The 22,766-nt window shown below is 35.8% G+C and overlaps 1 protein-coding gene across 4 annotated transcripts in view; it reads right to left on the reverse strand.

The window, feature by feature from the left end:
• The window catches only part of LOC123509712 (protein NipSnap-like), a 25,922-nt gene continuing 3,156 nt past the window's right edge, over positions 1 to 22,766 (reverse strand). The window contains exons 3-7 of one of the 4 annotated variants that reach the window (XR_006676268.1): positions 22,498 to 22,666; positions 11,899 to 12,039; positions 10,012 to 10,138; positions 6,160 to 6,366; positions 1,636 to 1,776 (exon numbers count right to left, since the gene is read on the reverse strand). Coding sequence is in view for 3 of the 4 variants with exons in the window: in XM_045264220.1 (XP_045120155.1) it covers positions 1,628 to 1,776; positions 10,012 to 10,138; positions 11,899 to 12,039; positions 22,498 to 22,666 (586 nt within the window). In the remaining variant the exon portion in view is untranslated. Of the gene's footprint in view, positions 1,777 to 6,159; positions 6,367 to 10,011; positions 10,139 to 11,898; positions 12,040 to 22,497; positions 22,667 to 22,766 lie in introns of all 4 variants that reach the window. The other 3 variants (XM_045264221.1, XM_045264222.1, XM_045264220.1) reach the window with 3 other exon arrangements.

Consider the following 22,766-nt stretch of genomic DNA (forward strand, 5'->3'; position numbering starts at 1 on the left):
AAAGGTTACTGGTCAATTTTATAGATACAGAGAAATATACAATGCTTTATCACATCACCATCATTATCCAACCAGCTAACTATTTATTTCCTTTTTATTCAGTTTTTTTTTCCGATTTTTTGTTTAACTCAAGCGCTGTCCCTCGCTGCCCCAGGGAGAGTTGGTCACCAGTGCCACACAAGAACAATACACTCAAAGTATACATATTGATACTACATATACTTTGCAGTAGACCATTACTTTCAACTGTACCATACACCATACATACAGTAAATACTGTAAACATCTCATTTTTCTCATTCCCTCACATATACATAAAAATGCACAGAGTACCATGCATTTAAAGTGCAACTGTCTTCAAATTAAATACCATCTCTCTCTCTCTCTCTCTCTCCACACAAGCAAGAATAAGAAATAGAACAGAAATCTGACAATGTTTTAACACTTGCAAAACTCAACTCTTTTCCTGAATATTAACATAAAATGGAAAAAAAAAAATTAAATGAGAAAACAAAAACAATACTGTTGCTATAGTTCAACCGTCAAACTAACATTTACCAAGATACAGATCCATGTACACTCAACAAGGCTGTAGACAAGTGTATGTACTTAGTCATTACAAAAGTAGCAAAAACATCTGAACAGGTTTTGTTTAGTGGTACTTAACACCATTTTTTTTTTTTTAACATTTACATATAATACCAACATCAGCCTCTCTCCCATTAAAGTGGAAGTCTATAAAACAAAATGTACATTAAGTTTACAGGCCTTGATAAAGATTTCACTGAGCAATTGAATGCAACCCACATGATCTATGATACATACATACATACACAAACCAAGTAGATGCCTATACACAAGCTGTACAGTTTTGTCATCTTATATTGCTCTAGTACCACCTGACACAATATACCCAATTCATTAACACTACACACTAGGAACAACCGAGGCTCCTCCAGTACAAGAACTAGTCTTCTCTAACACAAGCACAACGACACTTACAATCACACACCACACATCATATAAGCACTTGTATTCTTAAATGCTGTGTCTTTGAATCATGGCTATTTTTCAAAGACCACAGGCATAGTTAGATAGGTTTTCAAGGTATTTTCTCCAACTGATAGTGCAGGATCCTCATCAAACTAACATTAGAATTGTGAAAACACTTTTGAAACCACAATAACTTCCAATGCAATCTATTGGAAGTAGTTAGGATAATGTGACAAACATGTGAGAATTAGGATCCATGTTATCTGGAAGCAACTCTTGATGGTAGAGTAGCATTGACTGGGAACTGATCAACAACTTATAACTAATGATCTTACTTTTGACTTACAAACTCAGTTTCCTTCTCTACTTTTGTGTTTGATGTAGTACCATATATATATATATATATATATATATATATATATATATATATATATATATATATATATATATATATATATATATATATATACAAAACAATCTAGGGCAAACTGGGGCAATTGAATCTTTCTTAGGTCACAGGAATTCACATCAAATTCTATGCACTCCCAAGGTGGCAGCAATAGTGATGGTGGTGAGCAGGCCTGACAGTGTGTGTGTGAGTCTGACTGAATGTGTGTGTGTGCATCTGTGGTGACTACTGCGCTGGGGAGAAGTAGTTTGGCACGAGGATCCTGGCGTGCATCTCCTTGATTAGCGGCACAGTGTAGGCCACAACTTCATCCCAGCCTGGGTGGCGCCAAGCATTCTCACGTGCCTCCTTCCTCCCCTCCAGAGAGCTATAGCCTGTGTGTAATGGTTAAGCTGAGTTAATTGATTTTACATAACTAATTGAACTAATTGTACTCATTTCTAAAACTTAAATTGAATGTTCTTTCAAAAATAAACTGAGTAGATATGTTACTGGATTAGTCTTTTTATAGATTATATTTATCTTCAAAAAGTAAAATGAACTGTTCTTACACAAGAAGTGTATGGAAAAGTTGAATTAAACTAATTAAAATCAGTATTTCAAAAAGTAAAATTTTCTTTCAAAGTGTACAGCACAATTTGTTTAAAAAAAAAAGTAGAAAAATTTTCCTTTACAATTATGTTTGAATGTTCCAGTCTAACTTAGTAAATATAGGTGGATCCCTTAAAACTACAATCAGGTGTTCTGGTCTTTTGATATTCATTAACATTCCCTTGAAAGTTTTGGTCAGGTGTCTTAGTCTAACATACAAATTACTATCCATTCCTCTTTAAGAATATTTTTTGGTCAATACAAGGTTAAATGACATATCACAAGTTTTCTGTTGTGGGCATTCTCTCTGAAGGAGCCTTAGAAACAAATATTTGATACAGTTAATTAATACAGTATTACAAGTAGTAGTAGTATTTTACTTACTTGACTTTCTTAGATGGTTTCACAGGTTCTTAAATAAGCAAGTCATATTGCATACTATGGTGATAATAAAGCCTAGTTCATTTTATAAACATCTGCAACATTTGACTATTTGTTAATAGCAAAATAGGAATGGGATATAAGAATATTTGCATTTTCTTGATCATTTGGCTACTTGCAGAATCTTTCAGCATCTACTTCAATTTCCAAAAGCAGATACTGTTCCTACTTCCGACAATGTAAAAGAAACCTTTACATTCTTCTTTCCTCCATATGGAAACTACCTTCAACAACACAAGCAGGATGACAGGCATTGCTGGAGGCCAAAGACTATCTGATTAAAACATGTATCACTACTTACTGCTGTGTCTGCCATTTGATTCTTTGCCAGGCCTCAGCAAAACATACATGCACAAATTTCAATGGCAATTATGTTCATAGAGTGTGTCTCCTTTCTTACAATGGTGTAATGTTCCGACAATAAGTGAATGCTGTGATGGTGCTTTCTGTAGCAGTGTACTTTCTTACTAAAAAAAAAAAAAAAAAAAAAAAAAAAAAAAAAAAAATATATATATATATATATATATATATATATATATATATATATATATATATATATATATATATATATATTATATATATTATATATATATATATATATATATATATATATATATATATATATATATATATATATATATATATATATATATATATATATATATATATATATATATATATATATATATATATATATATATATATATATATGAGGATACCTCTCTTAACTGTTATTTCTTTAAAGGACATTTTAACATTTAGTAGGGATATTCTTCTTGGAGACAATGATCTTGATAACTTCAGCACAACAGTGTTGCTTAAACGCGTTACACTTAAACTTTGTAATGCTAATCTTCCTACACTGTTAGTCTTAGCAAATTCATCTCCAAAATAGAACATGAGGAGCATTTCTCCATCAAATCATGAAAATGAAGAAAAAAGAATACTTTAACAAAAGCAATGCTCTCAGTGTATACAGTATTGCATAAATCATGTTAGGAAGAATGGAACATCTTCCTTCATGATTCTTTTATGCATGATGTGTAGTGGGAAAGAGTTACTGATGTCAAGAGAGTGTAAGACAAGGTGACACTGAGGTCCTGCCATCCCATCCTCCAGCCTGGCATTGTCCTCTAAACACCTGGCATGGTATAGCATAATGACAACACTAAAGTCATGCAAAAGACATTGTTACTTATGCACACTGGCACAAAAAAAGATATGCAAAAGAAGCAACAAAACAGTTGAGATAATAGATAAAAAGAATAAAAAAACATGCAAAAGAGAAAACACCATAATGGATATGAAATAGGATTTACTATTTCTTTTCTTTTACCTTGAAGGGAGTTGATTCTCCTGCTAGAAATATGAGGAGTTTAGGAACATATTCAGTTAATAAGTTGGATATGGAGGAAAAATCTTGAAAAAATAGCCCCACTGTACTTGCATTTCTGTATTATAATAGGTTTCCTTTTTGAGAGACCAAACTGATATCTAACATTGCATCTTAACTTGAATAAATCAATAAACAGTATATAATTAACTAATGCTTCTCATGACCTTAACAATTATTTCCTTGCTCCTTTTGTAATTATTTGAGAAGTTTGCTTCACTAGGATTATCTGAAGATACACCACCCATAGCAAAGGTACAGTGAATCTAGTGGCACTTAATAACACTTTAGGTTTACATTGTCATTACTTAATCTCCTAGCTTCCTACTCTGTGTGATGATACAAGTAAGACCTACTTGTTCTGATGTGGCATTGGATTAAGTTTAGAAATAATCTTCATTGTAGAGTGGCAAATCCCCAGGTGATGCCTTGTGAGTACTAACTTGTTCCTACTCATGCTGCAGGTCTGATCACAGTAACAGTACAAAGATGGTAACACTGCTCTGGTATGGAAATGCCATTCCAAGTTTTGATCACCTCTATAATACATTGTTTACTACAACTAACACACCCATTGCGGAAAAAAAAAAAAAAAAAAAAAAAAAAATTACAGATTATAAAATCCATAAGAAATGTCAGATGTAAACATTACCAATCATACAATAAGAATAGAAAAATTGAATGAACAAACAAAAAATTGAGCACAACATTTACCAGCTCTTTATTGGAATCTTTGTACTTTTTATGCTATTTTTGTCTTTAGTCTGTCAGTCTTATGAATAAACTCAATGAATGTCTTGCTATTGCTACAATGCATACAGAATTATAGCAAAAAGAAAAAAAACTTAGCTTGTCATAGAAATTACTTAGTTTTGATCTTACTATTCAAAAATTATCAATTTGTCTTATTGAAAAACTTAAAAATATATTCCAACAGAGAATATGTTCTTATTGTTTTTCTTTACTGAAATGTTTATTCATTTGTTAACTCTGACTTTTAATATCACTAAATACAACTTAACAAGTAATGTACTGTCCGGGTCACAGCGAATAATGAAGGATTTTGAGACTTAGCATTTTCCTTTAAGTACAAATACTGTAGTGCATTTACAAACATTTCCCATGATTTACACACATGACAGAGTAAATACCTATGAGTAACTGGAGAGAAAAAAAAAAAAAAAAAAAAAAAAAAAAAAAAAAAAAAAAAAGTTACCATTGCCAAACAGTAATTAAAGACAAACAATTTGAAACGACATAGTGATGATTATAATAATATAAGAGTGGCAGTGAAACACACACACACACACACACACACACACACACACACACACACACACAAAAAAAAAAAAAAAAAATAAATAAATAAATAAATTAAATAAATAAAAAATCTATATAACAAAGTTTGGATGCATGCAATTACGAAATAAGAGAAAATAATATCATGATGAATCATTTTAATTCTTTCAGAACCCATTCACTGTCTGTATTCAGACTGACATTCATTTTGTGCACAAGCCCTAACTCATTGCCTCAACAAAATGAATAACTGAGCTGAGAGCTGACAGGAAGAACAAGAACTGTTAGAGGGAAAAAAATTATTGTGAGAGCGCTAATGAATGCAAAGGTCATGTGTTCTGAGGAACAACTTTTCAAACGATGAGGCATCATTAGATGTTATCAATAAGGGATTAAAAGCAAAGAACTTGTAACAGTTTATAAAATTTAGTAAGTGAAGTAACTTACCATAATTTCATTAGACTATAAGTGTTCTCAATTAAACTACGTACAGAGACTTTACTTTTTTGCAATATTTATTTCACACACACACACACACACACACACACACACACACACACACACACACACACACACGTACACTATATTCAACAACTATGTGGTTTATTTACAGTAGGAAGTTTGAAAATTTACAACGAACTACGAGTCTCTCCATGACTGATGGATGCTATCAAACTTTCTGGGAATGAAAGAGGAAACATTCTGAACAGGAGGGAAGAACTGTCTGTAGGAACATTGCATGTATTTGTCTTATGGCACAAACCTGTCCCTTATCCCACTTCCCAACAGTATCTAATAAAAAAAAAAATAAATAAATAAAAAAAAAAAAAAATAAATAAATAAATAAATAAAAAGTATAAATTTATATTATAAAATAAGTAAATACAGGCATTTACTTATTTTTCATGTGCCTTGAAGAGGAGACTACAGAAACACTACATATGTAATGACTGTTTCCTCTACAGACCAAACACCTGAGACAGCCTTCACCTACTGACCAAATAGAACAGTTTCTGACCAGAGTGAGCCTTACTTTCTTCACCTGACCTCAGAGGAGCACAGCAGCGGGGGTCAAGGCACCACGGCACTCCCTATTGTGTGGGGCTGAAGGTGTTGGGGGTGAGGATACGGGAATAGTACTCTTCTATTAGGGGGACTGTGTAGGCAACCACTTCGTCCCAGCCGGGCTTGCGCCATGCAGACTCCCGGTTCTCCTTGCGGTCGGCCAGACTCCTGTAGCCTGCATGTGGAAGCATTGCCACAGCCGGGTTAGAGCCCCACGAGTGTCAGGTCTCATCGGGTGACGGTGGGAGCTGAATGGTTAGCTCTTGCAGGTTTTGGGTTGACTAATTGAATTACTGTTCAAGATATTATGTAAATTATGCAAGATAGTTAATGGAACATGATACTGAGTGGAAACACAGGATGAATTGTCAGTACTCTATTCATCCAGTATTTTGGTTGTTGCTGAAAGGCACACCATTAAAAAATGTGCAACAACTTGAAAAATAATGTACCTATTTCATCCCACATTTGCTATTGCCATTACATCTCATGTATCTTGATGATGATATGCACACTTCAACTTTTGATAACAAATGTAGGGTTGTATTATATGACAGTTCCATCTGCTGTGTTATACCGTTTGCATTTTGCTTAATAGGGATTTATTACTTAATTTTGTGCTTTTGTACAATTTAGGTAATAAATAACATAAACTTGATTGGCCAGATGTCAACCATTCAGCTCTCACTCCAACACTTGCCACAGAAATCATAAGTCCTTAGGAAGATTTTGAAAAAAAAAAAAAAAAAAAAAAAAAAAAAAAAGGAAGTAATATAAGATGTTAATGCTAAAGGTAACTAAAACTACATAAAAATTATAACAAAGCTTGACTAAAGAAAATAAATACAGTGCTTATATAAACTGAGTCATATGAAGATGCATCAAGGCAACACCACACTAGGGATGACTTACCCAAAGGTTTTAAAAGATTTGGGCTCCAATTCCTCCTTTACTACTTCCCTCCCCTTCTCAATCAGAAGCACACAAACACACACTGAGGCTGAAGGACAATGCCTGAGCCCAACATTTGAGTATCAGGAGGTAATTCTTCTACATCCATTAACTATCAATGCCATTATTGTTCTAAAAAGAATCCATTTTCCACAATATGCAAAGTTGGGAAATTACTAACAGAGTATATAAAAAGAGGAATACTGCACCTTGCAATATATCAAAATACAATCAAATAAGCAAATTAAAGTTCAAGAAGCATATACTTACTGAAAACATAAGAGCAAATATATTCTTACTAAAAACATAATAGTAAACATATCAAAGAAAAATAAAGAAAGGAATGACTGCCACCACTTAGAACCATGAACCACCAGCTTAGAAAATTAACTCAAATGTGAAGTGAAGAAACCAAAGGCAACTTGATGACTCACTGAGCCCTCCAAGTCTCCCAGTGTGCCACCCTGGATGAAGTGCAAACCCCACACCAACACTTCAACACCCACAGCAACACAGCATTGCAGCCAACACTGCCACACCAACACTGAGTCACCGCCACTCTCATTTCTCAAAAATCTGGCTGCAATTTGATCTTTGAGACAATAGAAAGAGCTAAGGTCCTGAACTTGTCAAATAGATCCTTACACATAACACATGAGGTTCCCAATTAATGTAGCAGCTGCACTCATTATGGCATTCATATATATGAATAATCAATGATACATGGTGTTGTATAATAATGATTTAGCATAAGGCACCTTCTCTTTCATAAGGTGGGCATAATGAAAACTATAAGTGTTTCCAAAAAAAAATTTATGCATAACAAAAGCCGGTCATTATGATAAAAGGTTATGCCACAAGATATGCAGTAAGGATTTACTTAATTCAAGCTTTATATACCTGTCTGTTTGGGTACAGTTGTGATTTGGTATCAAGTGCTGCCTGCCAAGGTATCAGGTGACACATTCCCCATGCAGCTCAGGACAGACATTTCAATATAGCATCAGACACTCCACTACACCCTTTGTGAGCACTACCAAGAGGCTCTTTTACAGTGGTGAATAATGTAAAGAAATTGCTCTTTTGTATTGGTGAATGGAGTGAATAAAGTGGTAAGAGAACCACAAAAATAATGAATTTCCTTTAACTGCATTTATGCACATATTTTGTGGGAAGTGACTGGGAACAAAAGGATTATTTTCTTTTCAATTCTATATCATTAATGATAAGTTACTTAAATGAAATATACATATTAGTGAGAGTGTAGCTGCAAGTATAAGGAGACTCCAGTGTGTGTTTGAGCTTCACCTTGCAACACTATCAGACTGGTTATACAGTGACTACCTCTACTGCTAATTTGCTGCAAGCCCAAACTCTCTACATAAAGTACTTGTCAGATGCTGCACATGCAAGTACGCACAAAGTTAACAAAAAAAATTTACCCACAAAAAAGTATAAGAAATATCTCAATATTTTCATTTGGACAATGTGTGTGTGCTTCATGATGCTGAAATGGAAATGCACCACACAACACTTAAGTCTTGCATAGATACTTGGGGTGTAATGTGTATACTCTTCATTTTTAGTATGGTGAAAGGAATAAGGGAAAAAATAAAAGTGATAGATGACCAAACTTCACAAGCCCCACAATGATCAATAAACACTGGAATATGGCTTGTGGCTCCAATTCCTGTTTAGTGTTATTTTGCTTCTTCATCAGAAACAACACAAATACAAGTGGTCATCTAACAATTGTTCAAACATGGCTGCTTAGGATGACTTGATATTGATATTTCCTGAAAGCAAATGTTAATATACGAAACTGTATACATACATGTGACTTGTTGTGATGATCTCAAGGAGTAAGAAATGATGAAACAATTGTCTTGAAAATTGTACTAAAGCCTCATTCTCTTTCTCATATCCGGGAACAATAACAGTCTTCACGTATGTGATTAAAACCGATGAAGTTTTATCTGAGAATACTTGTGCTTTGACTGTCTGACTGCCTTACCACCCACAACCCACACACAAAAACGAATCCCAAATTCTGTTAATTTAGGCAATATATTTTGGTAATATATGTATGATTTGAAAAAATATATATATAAGACATTACATGCAAAATGCCAAAACTTAATATAAATAAAACTGCACCACATAATTCTGAAACACATCAGAAAGGTAGTATGTGCGGCAAATAATGAACAAAGACATCTAGTGGCTGGCAAGTGAATCGTATGGCACTACTACTAGGTGAGGTTTTAGTGAACACAGAAGAGTGATCCAGAGTACTGAAGAGTTGTGAGCCACAGTAACACGTCCTGCAGTGGGGACCCAGACAAGGGAACACCAAAAAAGTTGGTCTGTGGTATTTTCTTATTGTACATGTGATGGAAATGTTTAGCAACACTTAATAATCCATACATGATACAAATAACAACGTTGAATAATAAAATGGCCATCAATCTAATCTATGTAGCTATAATGGTATATTTTTGTCTCAACTTAGGTGTTTAAGATTAAAACATAAAAAAAATATTAAACAGAAGGTTCATGCAGATATCTGTGTACCACTTGGCCCTCAAAAATTTGCTTCACACCATACAAGTATTCTCTATATATGGAAGCTATCTCTTGGCAATCTCCTATGGGCAGCCAGATCAATCCATCCCATCCTGAAAATACCACAGACTGCTTCACGACAACACCTGGACCAACATCCCAAGAAAGCAGCACAGCTCAGAGCAGGACACTATACTACCAACACAGCAGGAACACTCAGCACAGCATAAGAGATAAACAATGGACAGACAGGGAGGGAATCAGGACTGACAAGGAAGCTGAGGAGATGTAATGTTGTACTTACACCAGATGTGATGGACATTGTACAGGCGCCCGACCTGAGAGAAAAATCCGCCAAATGCTTCATTGTTAGCTTGGCGGAAGTGGATTGCCCTTGACCAGTTGTTGCCCCACTCAATCATGGTGCCCGGCTGGTGAGGGTGTTAGGACATCAGATTATAATAAAATAAGGAAGGCTGCAAGGAGTCATTTGGGTTACATGTGGTAGCTCCTATTGTACATGTGGAAGTCCTTGTGTGTTAGGTAGACGGATACTATGTGAGGCATCAATAAAATCATCTTCAGAATGATTAATGTGTTTCTTTGGGTGAAAACAAGATTATGACCATGTGCCTCTTTAGGTTGATTTATCTATACTTCCATGGGAAAATTAAAGCATTGTTAGTCTTCTTATCATTATTATTCAAATAGCTCCATTAATAAAACTGCCTACAAATTAACAAACCATGACTGACAAAACCTGCAAAAAATGTCAAGGCAACCACAAATTAAGTAAACAGTCATCACATGAACCAAATACAGTGGAGACTCAATACTCAATCTTAATTAATTCCAAATGGCTGTTTGAGTATCAAAAAGTTCGACAAATGATACCTACAAATCAGGTAATTCGTTGTAATGTTAGAAAAATCTCAAGTTTGTAAAAATTTTAGTTTTTTTTTTTTTTTACAATTTTGATTTGTATATACCATAAGTGAAGGCTGGTGATAGATGGCTCAGAAGAAGAGGGGGGAAGGGTGGGGAGGAGGAGGGAGGTAGCCGGAGGATGAATCACTATCCACTAAAACGTTGTTGTCGCTTTTCTCCTGGTGTGATTCCTGTGAATCCACTAATGACTAATGGAGGGCTGTGGCTCACTAACACTTACACTCACTAAGTTCCTTATTTTTATCACTATTAAGCCTCTTTGGTACCATCATAAGTTTCCAAATGAAGAACTACCGAGAGAACGCAGGAGAATGTTGTTTTTCCAAAGACACAGCAGGATTAGGGATGCGTACCAGCATCCGGTATACCGATATTACGGTGTACCAGTATACCAGTAATGCGGTATCAGAACGGTACAGTGGCAGCTGTGAGAAGGGAAATGACATAGCTTTGTATATGACCGAATGTCGGCCATTTGATTACCAGATATTATCACCACTAATAAGCCTTTGGTGTTAATGTAAGTTTATAAATGAAAAACTACAGACAGAATGCAGGAGTATGTTATTCTCATGACCATGGCAGCACGAGTCACAACTGGGGGATGGGAAAGGAGGACGCCAGGGAGCCTTTGTTTACAACCATGTGTGTGGACGTTCGACTGTCAGATATTTTTTCAAGTATTAAATCGAACTTTTGCATTCGAGTATTGAAAAGTTTGAGTATTTAGACATTCAAGTATTGAGTCTCCACTGTATTGATGAAGCCATGGAATAACAACCATACATATCCATACACTCCCTGAATACTCACTCTCAGTATTGGAAGGGTAATGCATCAGTGAAAATTATCACTGAAGCTTCCTTGCTACTCTTGAAATCGAACCCAAACAAAAACTGAGCTACAATCTCTCTTGATTTCTTAACTCTTCATAAACATTGCTCTCTATATAATCTTTACTCAAAAAATTTCCCAATGATATTTCTTCACTTACTTTCCCAATAAATGAATTGGGTATATTTTTCTCAATCCCAGCTTATATCTAATTCCCTCTTTATCAACAACATAATTTCTCTTGACTAATGAACTATCAACATCTATAAAACCTCACTCAGTGCTACACAAAACCACACTTTCCATGTACAGTATTAATCAGTCTGAAACTCCACACTAAGAAGGCAACAAGTATTCCTCAGTAATTCCATTAGGGTCTTGCAGTAGCTTACCTGTCTCCTTCACTCACCTTGAGAAAGTATGAGCGAATCTCGTATATATTTCCTCCTTCGCGTGGAGTGACTGGCGGCCAAAAGCTAAAGGGAAGAAGGAACTGATTTGTGCGTTGTCGAAGGTATTGATTTCTGTCCTGGACCAATTTTGAGAGGTCCTGCAATGGGGAGATAGTAATGTAGTAGATGTCAGGAATGTAAGTAAGAGGGATTGGCAATAATGTGTGTGTGTATTTACCTAGTTGTATTTACCTAGTTGTAGTTTTACAGGGCTTGGCCTTTATGCTCGTGTGGCCCCGTCTCCATATCTACACTTATCCAATCTTACTTTAAAAGTATGCACACTCGATGCAGACACTACTTCTTCATTTAAACTGTTTCACGTCTCAATACATCTTTGCGGGAAACTATATTTTTTAACATCTCTCAGACATCTTCCTTTTCTCAGCTTTTTACTATGCGATCTTGTGCTTTGGATGTCATATTCTTCTCTCAGGATCAGTTTCTCATTATCCACTTGGTCCATTCCGTTGATCAATTTAAAAACTTGTATCAGGTCTCCTCTCTCCCTTCTTTGTGTGTATGTGTGTGTGTGTGTGTGTGTGTGTGTGTGTGTGTGTGTGTGTGTGTGTGTGTGTGTGTGTGTGTGTGTGTGTGTGTGTGTATTTATCTAGTTGTTTTGTACAGGGTTCAAGCAGGACTCATAGTGTCCTGTCTTCATGTCTCCACTTATCCAATTTTTCTTTAAAGTTATGCACATTATGTGCTGTAACAACTTCATCACTCAATGCATTCCATTTTTCTACCATTCTGTGTGAAAACTATATTTTCCAATATCCTTCACACATTGTCTAATTCTAATCTTCTTTACATATCCTCTTGTTCTTCTATCTTCTTCTGTCACCCGCACTAGATCTTTCTTGTCTATTTTTTAAATGCCATATACTATTTTATACCTTGTTATTAGGTCTCTTCGTTCTCTTCTACAGTAATACTCTGCTTAACAAACATTCGTCTCACAAATTTCTGGTTTAACGTACTATATAAAGTTAGACCAAAAAGTCCGCATAACGTACAACCATATCCGGTTTTAGCAAATTTTCTGGGTTTGAATTTGCCGGGTGAGGGACCAAACGCGGCAGCTTTGCTGTGACTGGCTGGCTCCCCGCCTCTGTCTCTAGCTTGTAGCCACTAAACTCTTGTACCACCCGTGGCCCAATTCACCATATATTATATTATACAGTGCAATATATTATTCATCTTAGTGTTTTACACTACTTGATATTGTGTACAAATTGTTAATGAGAATTAATCCATTAGTTGTGAATAAATTGTGTCGTACTTGACAAATAGTGGTGTTCCATGTCAAAACATTTATCTGACATTGGTTCAAAGCTGTAAACACCCTCATTCACTGTAACTTGGTTGAATTTATACCGGAAATACGGTGTGCTCTATGTTTGCACTTTTAAGGGTGCAAATCCTTATTTGAAGTAGAACTGCGAATGTTTGAACAAGTGTATTATTCCAATCTGCCGTTCAACTCGGATAGATGTCAGTGTGGCTGAGATAGTGTCAGCTGGAGCTGCAGTGTCCATTGTCCAGTGTCCCAGTGTGTGGTGTTGAGTGATTACTTACTGTGTTGTTTATAGTAGATGTCATATATTAGAAGACCCAGACACTAGGTAGGGACTTTACATGAATTCTTATGTTTCCATTGTATTGTCATTTTCTTCACTAAAAACTTGGGGATACTTGGTTATTAATGGTTAGGTATATATATATATATATATATATATATATATATATATATATATATATATATATATATATATATATATATATATATATACACACACATATATATATATATATATATATATATATATATATATATATATATATATATATATATATATTTTTTTTTTTTTTTACCTATGTGGTATGTTGGGGACCAGCCCAGAATGCATCCCCCCTATTTCCATTATTTCCTATGGGAAAATTACATCCGTTTAACAAATTTTCGCTCTATGAACAGCTTTGACACCCCCTATCCTGTTTGTTAAGCCGAGTATTGCTGTACCTTGTAAGGTTGGCAGTCCCATTTCCTTCAGCTTTTCCTCATATGTTAGATCCTTTAGTTCCGAGACCATCTTTGCAGCTATCTTCTGGATCTGTTCTAATCTTCTTATACATTTTCTAGAGATGTGTGTGTGCGTGTGTTTACCTAGTTGTATGCTACAGGGTTCGAGCGGAGCTCTTAGTGACCGTCTCCATATCTACATTTATCTAACTTTCCTTAAATTCATGCACACTTTTTGCAGTTACAATATCATCACTTAATCCATTCCAAATATCCACCATCCTATTTGGAAAACTGAACTTCTTAATGATCCTTAGACACTATCTTTTCATGATCTTGAAATGTCCTCTTGTTTGCCTATCTCCATCCTCTGTCAGTGTTACCAAGTCTTGCCCATCTATTTTTTCCATATGGTTTACTAACTTGTACATCGTTATTAGGTCCCTTCTTTCCTGTCTATCCTTCAAGGTTGGTAATTCCCTTTCCTTCAGTCTTTCTTCATAGGGAAGATCCCTTATTTCTGGGATAATTTTTGTAGCAGTGCTTTGGATTCTTTCTAGCTTCTTGATGTCTTTCTGCCTGTATGGTGACCATATCACTGCTGCATATTCCAGTATAGGTCTTATCATAGTGGTTCTTATCTTTTTCATCATATTCTTATCCATTTAAATGAATACCACCTTGATGTTAGTTAGTGTCTTGTATGATGATGCAAATAGTCCAATTATATGTCTTTCTGGAGTCAGGGTGTCTTGTATAATGACACTCCCAGGTCTTTCTCTTCACTCCTTTTCATTATAATTTCTTCTCCCATTTTATATTCCCTTGTAGGTTTTCTATTACTTTTACCCATTTCCATCACATGGCATTTCCTGGTATTAAATTCAAATTTCCACATTTGGCTCCAGTTCCTAATATTGTCAACATCTTTCTGCAATTCCATACAGTCACGGATGTTCCTTATTACTCTCAAAAAACTTTGCATCATCTGCAAACAAAGTTATATAGCTATTCAAACCCCCTTGTATATCGTTGATATATATTTGGAACATAATTGCTGTCAGCACCAAACCCTGTGGTACTCCATTGGTGACTGTGTTCCAGCTTGATGGGTTATCTCTTATCATTGTCCTCATTTTCCTATCTGTTAAGTAGTCTGTCATCCACTTTAAGATATTTCCCTTTATTCCCATGTGTTCTATTTTCCATAGGAGTCTTGTATGTGGTACTCTGTTGAAAGCCTTCTTAATATCTAGATACACCCTGTGTCAACCCATCCATCTCTCCCTTGTACTTCATCTATTACTCTTGTATAAAAGCTTAGTAAATTTGTTATGCATGTTCTTCCTTTCCTGTGTGTGTGTGTGTGTATTTACCTAGTTGTATTGTACAGGGTTTGAGTGGGGCTCATAGTGTCCTATCTCCATGTCTTCATTTCTCCAATTTTTCTTCAAAGTTATGCACATTATGTGCTGTAACAACTTAATTACTTTTCCACCGTTCTACGTGGAAAACTGTGTTTTCCAATATCCTTCACACACTGCCTCATCCCAATCTTCTTTACATGCCCTCTTGTCCTTCCAGCTTCTTCTGTCACCAGCTCTTCCTTGTCAATCTTTTCAATGCCATTTACTATTTTATACTTTGTTATTAGGTCGCCTCATTCTCTTCTATCTTGTAAGGTTGGCAGTCCCATTTCCTTCAGCCTTTCCTCATATGTTATGTCCTTTAGTTCCAGCATCATCTTTGTAGCTATCTTCTAGATGCATTCAAATCTTCTGATATGTTTTTTCAATCTCGGTGACCACACTACTGCTGCATATTCCAACTTTCAATGTATTATACTCGAAATAATTTTTTTCATCATATCTCTGTCCATGTATTAAAATGCCACTGTAATTTAGTCAACATTTTATATGCTAATCCAAATATATTACTTATGTGTTTTTCAGGGTTCAGATTTTCCTGTATAACCATTCCCAGATCTTTTTCTTCTTTAGTCTTCATTATCTGTTCCTCTCCCATCAGATAGTTCCACACCAGTATTCTCTTACTCTTTCCTAATTCTATTATGTGACATTTCTTGGCATTGAACTCTAACTTCCACTTCTTGTTTATATCTTCCTGCAGCAGCAAACAGTCTTCTCGAGTTTTGATTACTCAGCAATTTTGCATAATCAGCAAACAAATTAATATAACTGGTTAACCCACTTTGTATGTCATTTACCTGGAACATAATGGGGCTAACACTGATCCTTGTGGCACTCCACTTGTTAGTTTATCCCAAGATGAATATGTATCTGATCACAGTTCTCATCTCTCTGTCCTTCAAGTAATCCCTTATCTAATCTAACAAGTTCCTCTCAGTCCTCCTATGCTATCTAACTTCCAGAGTAGTCTGCTGTGAGAGACTTTATCAAAAGCCTTTTTTATATCCAGGTATACCGAGTCCACCCATCCATCTTTGCTCTCCAATCCTTCTATTACTCAAGTAAAAACTTAAGAAGTTCGACACACATGACCGTCCTGTCCTGAACCCAAATTGTCTGTTCGATATAACTTGTTCTTCCAGATATTCAACCCATTTTCTTTGATAACAATTTTGCATATCTTCCCCACAATATTTGTAAGTGACACTGGTCTGTAATTTAATGGCTCAGTTGACTTCCCTTCCTTGAATATTGGGATTATGTTGGCTCTCTTCCATTCCAGTGGTACTCTCCCTTCTTTTAATGAACTTGTAACCATTTCCCTAATTGGATCTAACAGCTGCTCAATACATTCCTTTAGTGACCAGTCTGATACACAATCCGACATCATTGCTTTTCTGACATCCAAATTATCCAGTAGTCTTCCAATATCTTCTTTGTGCACTATGATTTCCAGCAATCATCAGCAATGCAATGTCCTATTTGGTTCTGTAAATTCTTCTTCAGTGAACACAGTTTTGAAACTCCCATTCATTAATTCACTCATTTTGTTTGCTGTTTGGTATGTCTTCCCTCCTTTAATTATTCTTCTATTGTTTCCTTATTTTTCATCTTACCATTTATAAATCTGTAGAAAAGCTTGGGTTCATCTTCACTTTTTTGCATCACATCTTTCTCTAAGTTTCTTCCTTCCTCTCTCCTTACTCTAATATATTAATTTCTTGCATGCTTATACTGCTGTCAGTTGTTTTAATTTCTCTGCTTTTTTTAGTTTCTTCCAAGCTTTACCTTTTTCCCTTGTAGCTTCTATACATCTGGCATTGTACCAAGTATGTATACTTTTCTTTACTCTACATATAGGTGTGTGTCTGTCTGTGTGTATTTACCTAGTTGTAGTTTTACAGGGCCTGGGCTTTATGCTCGTGTGGTCCCGTCTCCATATCTACACTTATCTAATTTTTCTTTAAAACTATGTACACTCTTTGCTGACACCACTTCCTCACTCAAACTGTTCCAAGTCTCAACACATCTTTATGGAAACTAAATTTTTAACATCTCTCAGACATCGTCCATTCCTTAGTTTCTTACTATGCGATCTTGTGCTTCTAAAGTCATATTCTTTTCTCAGGATCAGTTTCTCATTATCCACTTGATCCATTCCGTTAATCAATTTATAAACTTGTATCAGATCCCTCTCTCTTCTCTGCTCCAAGGTTGGTAGATCCATAGCCTTTAGTCTCTCCTCATATGTCATCCCTTTAAATTCTGGAACCATTCTTGTAGCCATTTTTGTAGTCTCTAATTTTCTTATGTGTTTCTTTTATGGGGAGTCCACACAACTCCTGCATATTCCAATCTAGGTCTTATTTTAGTACTTATCAATTTCTTCATCATTTCCTTGTCCATATAGTGAAATGCTACTCCAATATTCCTTAGCAAATTATACGCCTCTCTGAAAATTCTATCAATATGGCTTACCGGTTGATTATTTTCTTCCATTGTCACTCCCAAGTCCTTTTCCTTTTTACTTTTTCTAGTTCTACTCCATCTCCCATCTTATAGATTCCCACTGGTCGTCTTTCACTTTTTCCCATTTCCATGACATGGCTTTTGTCCACATTGAATTCCATCTCCCATTTTTGCTCCATTTCCAGATCTTGTTTAAGTCTTCCTGTAGTATTTCACAATCCTCTTTTGTTTAATGACTCTGCACAGTTTCGCATCGTCCGCAAACAGATTTATGTAGCTGTTCACTCCTCTGGCATGTCATTTATATATACGAGAAAAGTATTGGTGCCAATACTGACCCTGTGGCACTCCGCTGTCTACTGTTCTCCACTTGACTTCATATCTTTAACTATCGTCCTTATTTCTCTCCCCTTAAGTAATTCTTCATCCATCTCAATGTGCTTCCTTTAAGCCACCCTTCTCCTCTAACTTCCATAGTAATCTTTCATGTGGCACTTTATCAAAAGCCTTTTTAGATCTAAATAAATACAGTCAACCCATCCTCTCTCTCTTGTACTTTATCAACTATTCTAGAGTAGAAACTCAATAAATTTGTTACACATGACCGACCTTTTCTAAAACCAAATTGGCTATTTGATAATATTTTGTTGTCTTCAAGAAACTCAATCCATTGCTTCTTTATTACTTTTTCACACATCTTGCATATTACACTAGTTAGTGATACCGGTCTGTAATTTAAAGGTTCTTCCTTCCTTCCGCTCTTATATATGGGAACCACCTCAGCTCTTTTCCACTCCACTGGCACTGTTCCATTTTCTATTGAGCATTTTATGATGTTGTATATTGGACTTGCTAGTTCTTCCCTACATTCTTTCAGTATTCTGCCTGAGACTTCATCCGTCCCATTGCCTTTTCCTCATCCAATTCCGTCATCAACTTTTTATTTCAAGCTTGGTTACTTTAATCTCTTTCATATAGACAGTCTCTATTACCCTGTGGTCTTTCAAATTTGGATTCCTTAGTAAAGACCTCATGAAATTTACTATTTAACAGTTCTGCCATACTTTTGGGTCTTCCACCATTCCGTTTCTCCTTTTAACCTTTCTATTGTTTCTTTTTGTCTTATTTTTCCATTTATGAATCTGTAGAACAATTTTGGTTGTTCCTTACATTTTCGACAATGTCCTTTTCATAGTTCTTTCTTCTTCCTTTCTCACCTTAGCATATTCATTTCTTGCTGTTTTGAAGTTTTCCTTATTTTCTGGATTTCTGTTTCTTCTCCACCTTTTCCATGCTCCATCTCGTTTCTCCTTTGTGTGTTTTTTTTTTTTTTTTTTTTTTTTTTTTTTTTTTTTTTTTTTTTTTATATTTCCTAGTTGTATTTCTTCACCAGTCATAATGTCCTTCTCCATATCTCTATTTATCTAGTTTTTCTTTAAATTATGCACACTTTCTGTGACAATTCCATTATCAATGCATTCCATTTTTCCACCATTCTGTGTGTAAAACTGTATTTTCCAATATCCTTCACACACTGCCTCATCCTGATCTTCTTTTCATGTCTTCTTGTCCTTCCATCTTCTTCCGTTAACAGCACCAGGTCTTCTTTGTCTATCTTTTCAATATCATTTACTATCTTATACATTGTTATTAGGTCTCTGCATTCTCTTCTATCCTGTAAGGTTGGCAGTTCCATTTCCTTCAGTCGTTCTTCATATGTGGGGTCCTTTAATTCTGGCACCATCTTTGTAGCAATCTTCTGTATTCTTTCCAATTTTCTTATATCCTTTTCAAAGCTCAGAGACCATACCACTGCTGCATATTCCAGCCTTGGGTGTACCATGCTTGTGACGATTTTTTTCATCATATCTTTATCCATGTAATGTGTGTGTGTAATCCACCTCAGTCGCCTGCTGGTCACCCAGCCAGTCTTCCCCATTACGGAGCGAGCTCAGAGCTCATAGACTGATCTTCGGGTAGGACTGAGACCACAACACACTCCACACAAAAGCGAGGCCATAACCCCTCGAGTTACATCCCACCTATTTACTGCTAGGTGAACACCACACATTAAGAGGCTTGCCAAATTGTTTCCACACTGAACCCGGCCCTCTTGATTGTGAGTCGAGCATGCTAACCACTACACTACATGGTGTGTTGTGTGTGTGTGTGTATTTACCTAGTTGTATTTACCTAGTTGTAGTTCTACAGGGCTTGGGCTTTATGCTCGTGTGGCCCCGTCTCCATATCTACACTTATCCAATCTTACTTTAAAAGTATGCACACTCGTTGCAGACACTACTTCTTCATTTAAACTGTTCCATGTCTCAATACATCTATGCGGGAAACTATATTTTTTAACATCTCTCAGACATGTTCCTTTTCTCAGCTTTTTACTATGCGATCTTGTGCTTCGGATGTCATATTCTTCTCTCAGGATCAGTTTCTCATTATCCACTTGGTCCATTCCGTTGATCAATTTATAAACTTGTATCAGGTCTCCTCTCTCCCTTCTTTGTTCCAGGGTTGGTAGATCCATAGCCTTTAGTCTCTCCTCATATGTCATCCCTTCAAATTCTGGAACCATTCTTGTAGCCATTTTTTGTAGTGTCTCCAATTTCTTATGTGTTTCTTTTATGAGGGGTCCACACTACTCCTGCATATTCCAATCTGGGTCTTATTATAGTACTTATCAATTTCTTCATCATTTCTTTGTCCATGTAGTGAAATGCTACTCCAATATTCCTTAGCAAATTATATGTTTCTCTAAAAATTCTACCAATATGGCTTACTGGTTGATTGTGTTCTTCCATCGTCACTCCTAAGTCCTTTTCCTTTTTTACTTTCTCCAGTTCTACTCCATCTCCCATCTTATAGATTCCCACGGGTCGTCTTTCACTCTTTCCCATTTCCATGACATGGCTTTTGTTCACATTGAATTCCATTTCCCATTTTATACTCCATTCTCAGATCTTATTTAGGTCTTCTTGCAGTATTTCACAATCCTCTTTTTGCTTTATAACTCTGCACAGTTTTGTATCATCTGCAAACAGATTTATGTAGCTGTTCACTCCTTCTGGCATGTCGTTAATATAAATGAGGAAAAGTATTGGTGCCAATACTGACCCCTGTGGCACTCTGCTTTCTACTGCTCTCCACTTGACTTCATATCTTTAACTACCGTCCTTATTTCTCTCCCCGTCAAATAATTTTCTATCCATCTCAATGTGCTTCCTTTTTAAGCCACCCTTCTTGTCTAACTTCCACAGTTACCTTGCATGTGGCACTTTGTCAAACGCCTTTTTAAATCCAAATAAATACAGTCAACCCATCCTCTCTCTCTTGTACTCTATCAACTATTCTAGAATAGAAACTCAATAAATTAGTTACACAAGACCGTCTTTTCTAAAACCAAATTGGCTATTTGATATTAATTTGTTGTCTTCAAGGAACTCGATCCATTGTTTCTTTATTATTCTTTCACACATCTTGCATATTACACTAGTTAGTGATACCGGTCTGTAATTTAAAGGTTCTTCCTTCCTTCCGCTCTTATATATGGGAACCACCTCAGCTCTTTTCCATTCTACTGGTACTGTTCCATTTTCTATTGAGCATTTTATGATGTTGTATATAGGACTTGCTAGTTCTTCCCTACATTCTTTCAGTATTCTGCCTGAGACTTCATCTGGTCCCATTGCCTTCTCTTCATCCAGTTCCTTCATTAATTCTTTTATTTCAAGCTTGGTTACTTTAATCTCTTTCATATAGACTGTCTCTATTACCCTGTGGCCTTTCAAATTTAGATTCCTTAGTAAAGACCTCCTGGAATTTATTATTTAATAGTTCTGCCATACTTTTTGGGTCTTCCACCATCCCGTTCTCTTCTTTTAACCTTTCTATTGTTTCTCTTTGCCTAATTTTTCCATTTATGAATCTATAGAACAATTTTGGTTGCTCCTTACATTTTTCGAGAATGTCCTTTTCGAAGTTCTTTTCCTCTTCCTTCCTCACCTTAACATATTAATTTCTCGCTGCCTTGAAGTTTTCCTTAGTGTGTGTGTGAGTGTGTGTGTGTGTATGTGTTGTGTGTGTGTGTGTGTGTGTGTGTGTGTGTGTGTGTGTGTGTGTGTGTGTGTGTGTGTGTGTGTGTGTGTGTGTGTGTGTGTGTGTGTGTGTGTGTGTTTGTGTTCAAGGAAGGAGTAGTACTACTCTGATCTATGAAGTGAAAGCTGCTTGTGAAGTGTTGTGAGGATGTTTGCTAATGTTTTGTTGAATTGAAAGTTATTGAAAAAAGTGTTAGATTAAGAAATAAACAAGAGAAAAAAAAAAAAAAACATTATGCATGTACTCGTAATAAAGAGAGGAAGGATATTTAGTGGAAAATTAATAGGAGAGATAAAATTTCCAATCATGAAAGGGTGAATGATATTTGGTGGAAAATCAATAACTGTGATTACATTTGTAATAATGAAAGGAAGAACAATTTTTGTGGAAAATCAATGAGAATATAGGTATTTGCAAGCATGAAAGGGTGAATATTTAGTACCAAATTAATAACTGAAAGATATAAAACATGAAAATGAGAATACAATCAATTAAATATGAACACATTGCATTAACATTCAACTCACATTGTCTGTGGCTATAACTGAGTTGGAGGCATCGATGGCTCGGTAACCTCCGGCATGTTTCCACAGATGCACACACTGGTCCTGGTCTCCCACCGACACTGTCCACGATCCATGAAGCTCCATGTTGCTAAGGTCTCCTTTGTCCTTTACTCCCTTGACATACTCCTCACTGCAAGAATGTGTCATTTTGAGTGTGTGTGTGTGTGTGTGTGTATTCACCACCACCCAGTCATCTGGTGGTCATCCAACCAGCCTTCCTCATTACAGAG

The sequence above is a fragment of the Portunus trituberculatus genome, chromosome 27 (assembly GCF_017591435.1).
Source record: "Portunus trituberculatus isolate SZX2019 chromosome 27, ASM1759143v1, whole genome shotgun sequence".
Taxonomy (NCBI): Eukaryota; Metazoa; Arthropoda; class Malacostraca; order Decapoda; family Portunidae; genus Portunus; species Portunus trituberculatus.